This window comes from Salmo salar, chromosome 23, assembly GCF_965601325.2.
Source record: "Salmo salar chromosome 23, fSalSal1, whole genome shotgun sequence".
Taxonomy (NCBI): domain Eukaryota; kingdom Metazoa; phylum Chordata; class Actinopteri; order Salmoniformes; family Salmonidae; genus Salmo; species Salmo salar.
This window is the reverse complement of record NC_138313.1, coordinates 34,556,198-34,569,227: the sequence shown is the minus strand read 5'-3', so window position 1 is coordinate 34,569,227 and position 13,030 is coordinate 34,556,198. Positions and strand designations below refer to the sequence as shown.

Sequence of the window (13,030 nt, the reverse complement as noted above, 5' to 3'; positions counted from 1 at the left end):
TGTCTCAGCTAGCATACTCACCTTCTGTCCTCTCTCTCCTCCCTCAGCTGTAACAGCCAAGCTGTCTCGCCGGCGCCGGCCCTCGGGGGAGCCAGAGTTTGAGGTGGAGGGCCGGGTAGAGTTTATCCGCCAGGGCCCCCTGCTTCCCTACGACACCCAGCACCTCCTCCATCAGTGGCTGCTCATCAACCTGCCCTGTGCCAACGTACTGGTCCGGCCCGGCCGCACCCAGCTCTACCTGCTGACTGGCGCCGTGCAGTCCGATGGCACCCTGGCCCTCACCCGCCTCTTCCCCTGGCACAAGAAGAACAACAGCATCACAGTGGCTGCGCGCAAGTGGAAACACCACAAGTGTTGAGTGACTGGATGATAGGAGTGATATAATGAAAAATATGATCTCTGTTGAATCTGTGTTGCTTAGAATGGCGTCCTGAGTAGAAGGTCAGTTGAGTATGTGATGTTTTCTGAAGATACTGACTTGATGTCAGAGGTGTTAGAGCTGGACTCTCTCATTGGCCCTCTGTTGCCCTCTGCTCCTTCACAGTAGCTCAGCTACAGCACACAGTAATAGAATGCACTCTAAAAACTGTACATAGTAATAGCGAAATGTAAATTATTTCTAAAGAGTATTATTTTCTATTTAGATAATGCCGTATTTATGTGTTTCGTATGTTGGATTTTTCTGTTAAGTGAGTGAAAATGATATGATAATAAAATGTCAATATTTAATCTATTTCTATTGAATTAGTGTTGGTTATTCTATATGATTCATACAGCATGTGAAATAGCCAGAACCTTACAGCCAAGCAGGTGAATGAAGAATGGTGCAGGAGTGCAGGATGTCCAGATAGTGAATGGATGAGGAAAAGACAAAGTCCAAAAATAAAATTGTCTTACAAACAACCCAGTTCCAGCATAACATCTGGCATTCACCATGATTGTACAATGTTACATTTAATTGGCATTTTATATTTGTAATATCTGTCATTTATTTGATATTGTCCCTGAGGTCCTTGGTAGCAAGCACTATCTTTATTGATGTACTGTATTTTTGTGTGAATATTAAAGGCCCAGTGCTGCCCAAAACTTGTGTTTTATATATATTTTCACACTATGAGATTGGAATAATACTGTGAAAATGATAATGTCATTTAAGTGTAAGAGCTGGTTGAAAAGACCTGTTTTAGTTGGATGGAGTTTTGGCCTGCCTGGTGACATCATCAGACAGTATAAGTTAATAGACCAATAACAAAGAGAGTTTCAAACCTCTCTTGCCAATAACAGCTAGTTTTCAGGTTACATATCCCTCCCATTAGGCTCATCCAATTAGACCCCTCAGACCACTCCCAGACAGTCCTAGCAAAATTCTAGCTTGTGAAGTTGTTCTTTGCTTAGAAGCTATTTTTATTTATTTTTAACAATTTTAATTAATAACAGTAAGATACATAATTGTTACACAGAAATAATTTTATATTGAGATAAAAATGCCTGCATTGAGCCTTTAAATACTATAACTTATTACGGTTGTCTTGTATTACTATTGCATACTCAACATCTTGAATATTAACATGGAATGAAGAAATCAGCATTGAATGAATCATTTTATTTACAGAAATTGTTTCAGTTAAAAGAGTAAAATAAATATTATGAATACAGTCTTACATGTTAAAGCATTTGTACATGGTTGTGTGTAGCTGACTAACCTTCAGTTTGTGTTCATATACAGTGTATGATATAATAAAAGTTTCCAAAACACTTGTAGTCAGTCTACAAAATGTTACTACACAATAGCAATCCACAAAATATTAAAAAGACAAGTATTTTCTTGTTATGGAGTGTTAGTCACTTTATCCAATGCTCAACGCCCGTCTTTCAGTCTGTCATCCTCTCAGGGGTCAGAGGTCATAGTGTGTCTGTGCGGACTCAATGGCTGTTTCAAAGTCACAGGTTCCTTGCATAACTCTTTCTCTGTGGTAACTCCTGTGTCCGTGTCCCGCTGCTGTGATGGTGAGCTGTCTGATGGCGTGCCCGTGCTCTCTGGTGCCCCCTTGCGTTCCTCTTCCTGGTTGCAGCCCCGGGACATGAGCTCCTCCATGGGGGAGCGGCAGCTGTGGCCCCCCTTCTCCTTACAGTTCCTCCACTTCATTCTCCGGTTCTGAAACCAGATCTTCACCTACAGTAGACACACAGGTCAGAGAGAGGTTCATTTTGAGGTGCCAGTTGTTTTGTTTAGTCAAATCTAAGTCTATGATACAGCAGGGAGCATTATCTCTATTTATTCAGTCTGTTTGAAGTGCCACAATTATACTTTTCTAAGTAGTGCCACAATTATACTTTTCTAACTTAGACAAACACTTAGAGCATATGCAATTTTAGTCGACTTCTCTGCATTTCAAATCTAAAATAAGAACAGAAATATCTTCTTCCAATCAAATGCTACAGCTGTTTTAGTAACCACCTCAACTACAACTGAAATGTTGACCACTTTCCCCGTACTTTAGACAAAAGCTTAGAGGGTATGACATCTTGGTCTACTTCTTACAATTATCACAGTAGTGACAGCAGTATTGCAATAACATTTTAAGATGAGGGACACTTACAATAGAAGTGACTCTAGATATTTACTAAATCTAGGCTGGAGCACACAGACCCAGTAAGATGTGTTTGCATTCAATGAAGAGGTGAGATGAGAAAAAAATATGATGTAGCATGGGATGTAAAATGGGGTTGTAATGGTGACCTCCGACCTAGACTGTAGATACAGTATATGGTATCCTACCTGGGATTCCTTCAGGTTGAGATCTGCTGCCAATTTGTTTCTGTCTATCTTGCTGATGTATTTCTGTCTTTTGAACGTTTTCTCCAGCTCCTTCCTCTGCTCATCCGAAAACACCGCCCTCCTCAGGATCCCTCGCCGGGGTGTGGAGCTCGTATCCGGGGACCACATGGGAATATAGGCTCCCTCTGGAAGGTCAGAGGTCAGAATCATTCATATTAATGTTTGTATTCCAACTAAAAATAACTTGAGGAAAGGCAAATGTCATTTTTTGCATTGGGTTATTATGGATAAGTAAATTCATTTTCATTGACATATGTTCTCTGTTGCATGAATGCAATGGAACATTGCCCTACTAGATACAAGTACCAATTTTTTAATATAGAAATGGATGTAATGTGAATGAAGTCAATAACAAGAAAGCATTTTAATACACAAGATAAATGTATTACTGTATAGTCCCACATCAAGTGGACTGAAATAGAAAATTATCCTAATTAATGAATGGGCATTTTGGTATTGAAATGCATTATTACTCTGGCTATCATATCCAGTCCATGTCCAAAGCACTGAATATATCCTTATACTGATTATATACTTAACAAAAATATAAACGCAATATGTAACATTTTTCTAAGATTTTACTGAGTTACAGTTCATATCAGTTAATCAGTCAATTTAAAAAAATTAATTTGGCCTTAATCTATGGCTTTCACATGACTGGGAATACAGATATGCATCTGTTGATCACAGTTACCTTAAAAAAATGGGCCTCACAATGAGCCTCAGGATGTCGTCACAATATTTTTGTGCATTCAAATTGTCATTGATAAAATGCAATTGTGTTTGTCAGTAGCTTATGCCTGCCCATACCATAACCCCACCGCCACCATGGGGCACTCTGTTCATAATGCTGACATCAGCAAACCGCTCGCCCACCCGACTCCATACACGTAGTCTGTGGTTGTGATGGCGGTTGGATGTACTGCCAAATTCTCTAAAATTACATTGTAGACGGCTTATGGTAGAGAAATGAACATTCAATTCTCTGGCAACAGCGCTGTGGACATTGCTGCAGTCAGCATGTCAATTGCACACTCGCTCAAACAACATGGTACCAACACATTTTGGTCAGTGTAAAAGGCAGACTCACTCATCTACTTACTGGCTCACTTCGTCACTCACTATCTACATGGATTGTGTCCATTTTCCGTCAATCTTATACACACTTACTCTCCACTACTTACTTTGCATCAATCTGTCTAATTTAACAAAATGGGGGTGACTAAAGAGAGAATGGAGACCCATTTTCACAGAGGAGAAAGAGATTTGGTGAAGAGCAATCCCACACTGCCTGACTCACGCACAACAAGAGTCAAATGGAACATTTAACCAAATCCCACTGAGCAATGCCTTTTTAATCTGTACGACAAATCTGCACACAGACCACCTCTGGGGTGCGAGTAACCGGTTAGATGCGCTCCTCAGGCCTCAATGGCTACCACTTAAATGGAGTTTTAACAGGTCACTCCCAAGGGCTTAATGGTCTGAGCGCACAACCCTGAGGGTCCTGCCACAAAGGCTGTTCATTGAAAGGACACTACTCGCTGGCTCAGCGCTCCTCAACAAATAATATCTCTTGCAGGTATGGGCCTGGTTCTATGGGAAGATGAGCTCGAATAAGTCTATACACTTTCATTGAGTGTTTTGTTCCAGTCAGGGGACTTTAAATGTACAGGAATGAGAGTGAGTTGACAGGAGAAAGGAGGGAGTTGAGGAGCTGGGTTCTGTGGCCACACAAAGAGGTAGTGGGCAGCCCCCTTTCTGCAGAGGAATAGCTGTTTTCTGTGTTTTTGTGCTTCACAGAGTTTATTACTGCAGTGAAAAATTGCAGCGGGGTTACTTGTGGATGGGGGAGTGAAAGTGCTGATTGGTCACGGCATTGTCCTGTTGCTGGGCACTGTGGGAAAGTGTCAGCCCACTAAGAAGGCTCAGGGAACCAGGGAGGGGGTGTGGGGCACCAGGGGGTATACTGAGGGATTATATTTGCTGCCTCACTTGTCAGGAGTCAAAAGACTTAGCAACTAGCATCACAACCCTGACAGAAGTCAGGAGAAATCAATGCTGCCCTCGTCATGAGACTTTCACTATGAAAGGTTAATTCAGATTTCACAATAAATCCAATTACATAACACAATTCAAATCCATATAGATTCTGGTTTCATGGAAATATTTTCAGATAATCAACTACACTAAGTAATTTTAGGAGCCTAATTATAAACACAAACAATCCCCTCCTTTGGCAAGTCGGAACATTAGCAGTTTGGTCACACTGATTCAATTATCACAGTTGGACCAACTATCAGCCAAACTGTCCTATGTGCTGAGACTCAGCTCACAGAGATGCAATACGAATGTCACACAGAAACCAATAACAGTTACAGTGGCATACCACTTATTATTACAGTCCTAATCTGACAGAGACGAGACGCTCTGCACACTTGAGTGGGCCTGTGTGCGTATCTATATGACTGCAAATGGGGGCCTTAATGGCCATAAAAGCACCCCCCCACCCCGCTCCACAACCTCCTCCCCACCCCACCCCTAAATGGTCTAAATAGCCGTGAATGGTCATGAATGGCAGTGCAGAGAGTTGAGTGGAGAATTAGCTCCTTGGCATTGCATCAGTAATTAGCCGTAGAGAATATGGGAGACCCTGCTGTTAATGCTTAGAGAGCAGCTGAGGCATCGCTGATGAAGTATTAAACACTCACTGGAGAAGACAGGTGGAGGGCTGGACCCACCACAGCACACTGCTGCCAGCACATACTGAGGGCCCCGTAGAAACACACTGCTCAACAGGCCTGCAGAGAGGAGAGAGAGAGGGAGAGGGGGAAGGAGGGATAGAGAGAGGGGGGAGAGAGAAATAAGGGGGAAAGGGAGAGAGAATATGGAGAGAGGGGGGAGAGAGGGGGTAAATTAAAGTAAAAAATAACATGGACAGAGAGACATATAAGGTGTAATTTCAGAGGAAAGACAGGATCTCTTTTAGTGGATTTTATTACGTCCCCCAGCCCCGCACACTTAATTATACTGGATTTTATATACTGGAGTTTCCTGGTAGATTTTCCCCACATGTTCCATTATTCTCTACAGTTGCTCAAGGGGAATAGGAGAGATACTTAATGGTGCAGTTAAGAGTGCCTCTCTCACTTTATAACTACCGGTGGATGCTACCCACTTTATATGTACATTGAGTGTACAAAACATTAGGAACATCTGCTCTTTCCATGATGTAGTCTAACCAGGTGAATCCAGGTGAAAGCCATGATCCCTTAAATCCACTTTAGTTAGAGTACATGAAGGGGAGGAGACTGTGTATGTGTGCCATTCAGAGCGTGAATGGGCAAGACAAAAGATTTAAGTGCCTTTGAACGGGGTATGGTAGTAGGTGCCAGGTGCACCGGTTTGAGTGAGTCAAGAACTGCAACGCTGCTTGGTTTTTCACGCTCAACAGTTTCACGTGTGTATCAAGAATGGTACACCACCCAAAGGAAATCCAGCCAACTTAACACAGTAGTGGGAAGCATTGTATTCAACATGGGCCAGCATCCTCATGGAATGCTTTCGACACCTTATAAAATCCATGCCCCAAAGAATTGAGGCTGTTCTGAGGGCAAAAGGGCTGCAACTCAGTATTAGGAAAGTGTTCCTAATGTTTTGAACACTCAGTGTATATACTGTATTCTAGTCAAGGCCTATCCTATAAAACCTCTCCTGTACACACCTTTTCTATTCATATACTGGCCATTATGTCTATATACACCTCATACACACATCATATTTATTTTCTTTTTCTTTTTTGGATTTGTGTGTATTGTTTTGTATTGTCTGGTATTAATGCACTGCTGCAGGAACACAAGCATTTCGCTACACCCGCGATAACGTCTGCTAAATATGTGTATGCGACCAAAACAATTTGATTTGATTTGAGATGGAAGCTGGTATGAGATACATTTACGACATGTGGTGTGTAAGCATGTACATTTCTCTGCGCCAAAATCTATTCATTCAATACAAATATTACATATTGCATGTTTTGGGTAGTCAAACGGTAAACATTAGAGGAGCAACTAAACTGTTCAAAAAAATGGACTCTGACTTTCATTATTGTCATGTGTATAACTACTACGTGTTATCTTTTAGACAGAAATTATCTGTTGATAAACAACTGCTGGCTAAGTTTATGGTTAGGGCTAGGGTAAGGGTTAAGTTTAGGGCTAGGGTAAGGGTTAAGTTTAGGGCTAGGGTAAGGGTTAAGTTTAGGGCTAGGGTAAGGGTTAAGTTTAGGGCTAGGGTAAGGGTTAAGTTTAGGGTTAGGGCCAGGGTAAGGGTTAAGTTTAGGGCTAGGGTAAGGGTAAGTTTAGGGTTAGGGCTAGGGTAAGGGTAAGTTTAGGGTTAGGGCTAGGGTAAGGGATAAGTTTAGGGTTAGGGCCAGGGTAAGGGTTAAGTTTAGGGTTAGGGCTAGGGTAAGGGTAAGTTTAGGGTTAGGGCTAGGGTAAGGGTTAAGTTTAGGGTTAGGGCTAGGGTAAGGGTTAAGTTTAGGGCTAGGGTAAGGGTTAAGTTTAGGGTTAGGGCCAGGGTAAGGGTTAAGTTTAGGGTTAGGGCTAGGGTAAGGGTTAAGTTTAGGGTTAGGGCCAGGGTAAGGGTTAAGTTTAGGGCTAGGGCTAGGGTAAGGGTTAAGTTTAGGGTTAGGGCCAGGGTAAGGGTTAATTTTAGGGTTAGGGCCAGGGTAAGGGTTAAGTTTAGGGTTAGGGCCAGGGTAAGGGTTAATTTTAGGGTTAGGGCCAGGGTAAGGGTAAGTTTAGGGTTAGGGCTAGGGTAAGGGTTAAGTTTAGGGTTAGGGCTTGGGTAAGGGTTAAGTTTAGGGTTAGTGCTAGGGTAAGGGTTAAGTTTATGGTTAGGGTTAGGGCTAGGGTAAGGGTTAAGATTAGGATTAGGGCTAGGTTAAGTGTTAAGTTTAGGGTTAGGGCTAGGGTAAGGGTAAAGTTTAGGGTTAGGGCTAGGGTAAGGGTAAAGTTTAGGGTTAGAATAAGGATTAGGGCTAGGGTAAGGGTTAAGTTTAGGGTTAGAATAAGGATTAGGGCTACGGTTAGTAGATAGTTGAAATATTACTAATAGTCTGTAGAGCATCTGCAGATGGACCATCCAAATAAAGTGTTACCTAAATGGCAATATAGCAAATGGAATTTGTATCTGATATAATTTTCTGATATTTTGAACTGAAGGCATGGAAGAATACGTTGATAGGATGAAGAGGTTGCACTTCCTTACAGTGTCTTTTTAATGACAAATCTAAATAAATAGGATTTGTTCTGAACAATAAGTATTTTTTGAAAATGTGCTTTAATTCGACTGATTCTAAACATTTCAAATCATGTTGCATGTATTTTGACATGAGGGAGAGCACAGAGTCGAAACAACTGGTTTTGTCAAATCTAAAGCACATACATTTTTAATAAACATATATATAAAATCAAATCACATTTCCCCCATGTATGGTTTCAAAGGCCTACACATTAGATCTCACAATCACTAATGTAATATAATAATATCATCATGTGGTGTATTATATACCATTGTACCTGAGTGTGGCTGAGGAGGAAGCCCTCTGTCTTTGGCTCGTTCACAGTTTTTACTCTGGCCCTCATAGACAACATGCTGAGGGCCCCAGGTGCTCCTGTAGGGGCCGGTCGAGGGCCCCTTGAAGAGCCCACTTGTTGGCCCACCTGAGGTGGGTGAGGAAGAGGATGAGGGAAAGGATGGCCCTGCCGAGCACAGCAGGTTGTCGATGAGGAAGCTCTTCCCAGAGATGCCAAAGCCAGGATGAGTAGGAGGTGATCTTGCTGCCATATTCTCCTTCTGACCACCGATCATCCTGTTCACTGTGACCCTAAGGAACGCTCCCTCACTCGATTAAGGCAACCCCCGCACCTCTCTGATTCAGGGTTGGGTTAAACGCGGAATACACATTTCAGTTGAATGCATTCAGTTGTACAACTGACTAGGTATCGCCCTTTCCCTTTCCCATTCACTCACCTCACAGCACAGCCCATTAGTCTCAGCAGTCACAGAGCCAAGTGACAGAAGAGACACAAGTTTGAGATATAATCCCTCCAAGACACCCCAGACCATGGCCAACTTCATTAAAGTCCCAGGAAAAGAAAAGCTCTCTCTCTCTCTTCTTCTCTTCTCTCCTCTTCTCCTCCAGGGTCTGCACTTTGCTCCAGGGCTGCCGCGTGATTGGCTAAGAGGCTCTAATGTGATTCTCAATTCAGATAAGACTGGGTGCATTCAGGAGTGGCAGAAGGTGGGTCCGTCTCCATTCATTATGTCAACTTGCCTATTAAATGATAGACACCAGATAAAATGGACTGCTGGCCAAAGTTTAACGTGCACCAAGCATATTTCTCATTCCTGCAGTAAATAGTTTTCTCTTTTCTGCAGCTACCTTAGAGCAGCCATTGTGTCCCATAGAAAGGCATGGAGGCAATTAAATAGTTTGCAGCTCATTTGTGCACACAATGCATAATAATATTATTTGGTTTGGTTTGATCTAGGTCACTGTTTACGATTTCATTTTGATGCAAGATAACCGAACTAGAAAAAAAGTAAATTCCCACAAGGAATGTGATCCTGTACATTGCCTTCTCATATCTTTACTTTTCAAGAGTTAATAATTTTATAATTATTCTGATTGAGTAATAGTGTGCAAATTTGACATAGAATTTCAATATCTATTACATTTTTTAAATGAAATGTTTTGGTCAAGAATGGAATTTCATCGCAATTGCACTTAACTTTAATTGACCACCAGATACAGAATATGAATGTTGTGAATGACCGATTCATCAGGTCATTCATATTTAATTTCTTACTCTATGAATTCAAACCAATGAATATGTCTTTCAGATTGCCTCTGTAATGGTCTAAGTGGTATTCTCCCACCACTTTCCTCCTCTTTTTAGTGACTTGGTTGGCCTACTATGGTTTGTCACTCACAGACTTAACAGGCCTATTCGTTCCTGCTTGAGATAGAGAATCGATTCCGTCTGTTTTAAAAATACCTTTCGTCCAGCTTGACAGAAATATGCACAAAAAAGCTGTGAAGGATCTACAGCGGTTAACGTTAGGGTCTGATGTGGACGAAAGGGAAAGACAATGTAAGAGGTCAACATTGATAGAACTGTGTAGTTGAAATACTATTGGTTATGTGAGAAGCAGCTGTATATAATACTACAACATATTCAGGGCACAGGAGGTTGGTGGCACCTTAATTGGGGAGGACGGGCTCATGGTAATGACTGGAGAGGAATGAGTGGAATGGTATGAAATACATCAAAAACATGGTTTCCATGTGTTTGATGCCATTCCATTGACTCCGTTCCAGACATTATTATGAGCCTTCCTCCTGTCAGCAGCCTCCACTGATTCAGGGGAAGCCGAACTGGAACTCGAACCCGGGTTTGTTGTTATAGATTTATTGAATTTCAGAGGCACAGTTGAAGCTTTACAGGATATACATGGTATAGTACTGCATACACAGTCCAATTAAATGGTTACTTGCAGGTTCCTTCTCGACAATGCAACAACAACAAGAAATAATAAAAGATAAGAATATGAACATAAAGTAAATGGTTCAGTAGAATAGAGTAAACATTTTAGCATAAGTATAATACAGTAAGGCACAATTTATAGTGCAATATTTACACGTGTTTTGGGGAATGGGGGATTGGGGGGCAAGTGTTTACATTTTGCAGTATTAGCAATAGTTGTGATATGTGTGTGGCATGATTTTATATGTGTGTGTGTATGTGTGTGTGTGTGTGTGTGGGGGGGGGGGTGTATGCGTAAGTGCGCGTGTGGTATATATTAGCCAATGGGTGGCTGGCATCATGTGTAACCATATAACCCTGAGCTGACTGCTCCGGCTAATGATACTCAGCCTCATAATAGAGGAGCTGGGGGAAAGGAGGAAATTAAATTGTGGAACAGTAAACAAGCATGTCCAGGCAAAGCGAGGCGAGGGGGTGCACGGTTCGGGGGACACCTCATGCTGGGCATGGAAATTGCCCCAGACCGCCAGGCCCATTGTCTAGCCGCCAGGGAGCTAAAGGTTGCTTGTAATCAGATTTGAGGTTTTATATTCTCCAGACTGGTGGAAAAAGCGACTGTGGTGTCTCGTTTGAGGGGTGTTAGTGGGCTCAGGCTGTGCTATCTACCTCTGTGTGTACCTAATGCCTGTTTACATGCTCCACATGGGCCGCTGTTTGTGATACTGCCCTAGGCTTTTGTCTGTTGCCAACAGGAACCATTTGTTCATGACACAGTGAGCCACAGGCAGCAGTGTGGGACTATTTATCACTAAATAAGTAAACCTTGCAAATGAAAAACATAATAGAGTACAATAAGCTGCATCTCAGATGGTACTGCCTGCAAGATGAGTGCAATGTTGTTTTGGTCTGCAATGTGTTTGAGATTGTTCAGTTTTAGGGATAAACAATTTGTTATTTTTTGGGTTTGGGGGTTTAAGGTTTAATTTATTTGTACCAAAGAAAACAAGTTAAAGACAAAACAGTACAGATAAAAAAACGGGTGTGCAGGTGAGGTTGGAAACCCAAAAGTGCTTAAATGAAAACCACACCACAAAAACCAATATACAAATATTAGTAAAACAAAAGTTTGTTCAATCAGTTAAACAAAGAATACTAATTATAAATGTTGATAATGTACTGAATATACAAGAAAAAACATGTTTGATTATGTGAAAGTGTGCATGTGTGTGTGTGAGAGTTAGGCTACATGGAAAGATTACTGGGTAGTTTGGATCATCAGGCTTACCCCTAGTCTTCACTTGAAGTTATTGAGTGATGATGACGTTTTGTCAATGTGAAAACAGGAATTCCAGAGTATGGAACCACTGTATCTGCTAGCTAGAGAATTGACTATGTGAGGTGCGGCAGAGGGAAGGGTGAAGGTTATTGCAGTGTCATGTGTTGAATGCATGGATTTGGGAATTAACGTGGAAGAATCCATTGAAGGTTTAGGTAGGCTGTCTGGGAGGTATTCGTATTTGTAGATGAAGGTTCATGGAGTATATTAATGTTGTAGATAGACAATATATTGAGTTTCTTAAACAGAGGGGCAGATGGAGCCAAGTAGTTAGAGGAGGTGGCTAGTCCTGCAAATTTATTCTGTGTGATGCGTCATTTGTGTAGGTAGGAAGCACGTGTAATAGCCCAGACAATATTGCAGTAAATTAGATATGGGTAACTTAACCTGTTGGGTCTAGGGGGCAGCATTTGCACGTCTGGATAAAAAAAATGTACCCGATTTAATCTGGTTACTAATCCTACCCAGTAACTAGAATATGCATATACTTATTATATATGGATAGAAAACACTCTAAAGTTTCCAAAACTGTTTGAATGGTGTCTGTGAGTATAACAGAACTCATTTGGCAGGCAAAACCCTGAGACATTTTCTGACAGGAAGTGGATACCTGATGTGTTGTATTGACTTTAAACCTCTCCCATTGAAAAACACAGGGGTTTAGGAATATTTTGGCACTTCCTATTGCTTCCACTAGATGTCACCAGCCTTTACAAAGTGTTTTGAGTCTTCTGGAGGGAGATCTGACCGAACAAGAGCCATGGAACGGTGATGTCCCATTAGACACCTGGCGCGCTACTTCATGTTGGGTACCCTCGTTCCAATACGTTATAAAAGGCTATGCATTCGTCCACCTTGAATATTATTCATGTTCTGGTTAAAAAAGGCCCTAATGATTTATGCTATACAACGTTTGACATGTTTGAACGAACGGAAATATATTTTTTCCCCTCGTTCATGACGAGAAGTCCGGCTGGCTTACATCATGTGCTAACGAGACGGAGATTTTTGGACATAAATGATGAGCTTTTTTGAACAAAACTACATTCGTTATGGACCTGTGATACCTGGAAGTGACATCTGATGAAGAGAATCAAAGGTAATGGATTATTTACATAGTATTTTCGATTTTAGATCTCCCCAACATGACGTCTAGTCTGTATCGCAACGCGTATTTTTCTGGGCACAGTGCTCAGATTATTGCAAAGTGTGATTTCCCAGTAAGGTTATTTTTAAATCTGGCAAGTTGATTGCGTTCAAAAGATGTAAATCTATAATTCTTTAAATGACAATATAATATTT

The 13,030-nt window shown here is 41.5% G+C and overlaps 2 protein-coding genes across 3 annotated transcripts in view; one reads left to right on the top strand and one right to left on the bottom strand.

Annotated features, from left to right (window-relative positions):
- The window catches only part of LOC106584456 (secreted frizzled-related protein 5), a 38,965-nt gene extending 38,232 nt beyond the window's left edge, over positions 1–733 (top strand). For both annotated transcript variants that reach the window (XM_082968075.1, XM_082968074.1), the window contains exon 7: positions 48–733. In XM_082968075.1, the coding sequence (XP_082824201.1) occupies positions 48–358 (311 nt within the window). In that variant the 3' untranslated portion in view covers positions 359–733. The remainder of the gene's footprint in view (positions 1–47) is intronic.
- Positions 734–1,588: 855 nt separating this feature from the next.
- LOC106584459 (homeobox protein DBX2) lies at positions 1,589–9,020 on the bottom strand. Its single transcript, XM_014169814.3, has 4 exons — positions 8,422–9,020; positions 5,551–5,640; positions 2,780–2,964; positions 1,589–2,173 (listed from the first exon to the last, which is right to left on the bottom strand). The coding sequence occupies exons 1-4, from the start codon at positions 8,711–8,713 to the stop codon at positions 1,889–1,891; spliced, it is 852 nt and encodes a 283-aa protein (XP_014025289.1). The 5' UTR covers positions 8,714–9,020; the 3' UTR covers positions 1,589–1,888.
- Positions 9,021–13,030: the final 4,010 nt, after the last annotated feature.

Bases quoted from the DNA above. Each gene is read 5' to 3' on its own strand.
- LOC106584459 (XM_014169814.3), bottom strand. From the start codon at position 8,713: ATGATCGGTGGTCAGAAGGAGAATATGGCAGCAAGATCACCTCCTACT. The intron at 5,641-8,421 runs GTACAATGGTAT...TCCTCTCTGCAG, and splicing joins TCCTCCTCAGCCACACTCAG to GCCTGTTGAGCAGTGTGTTT. The intron at 2,965-5,550 runs GTGAGTGTTTAA...CTGACCTTCCAG, and splicing joins CCCTCCACCTGTCTTCTCCA to AGGGAGCCTATATTCCCATG.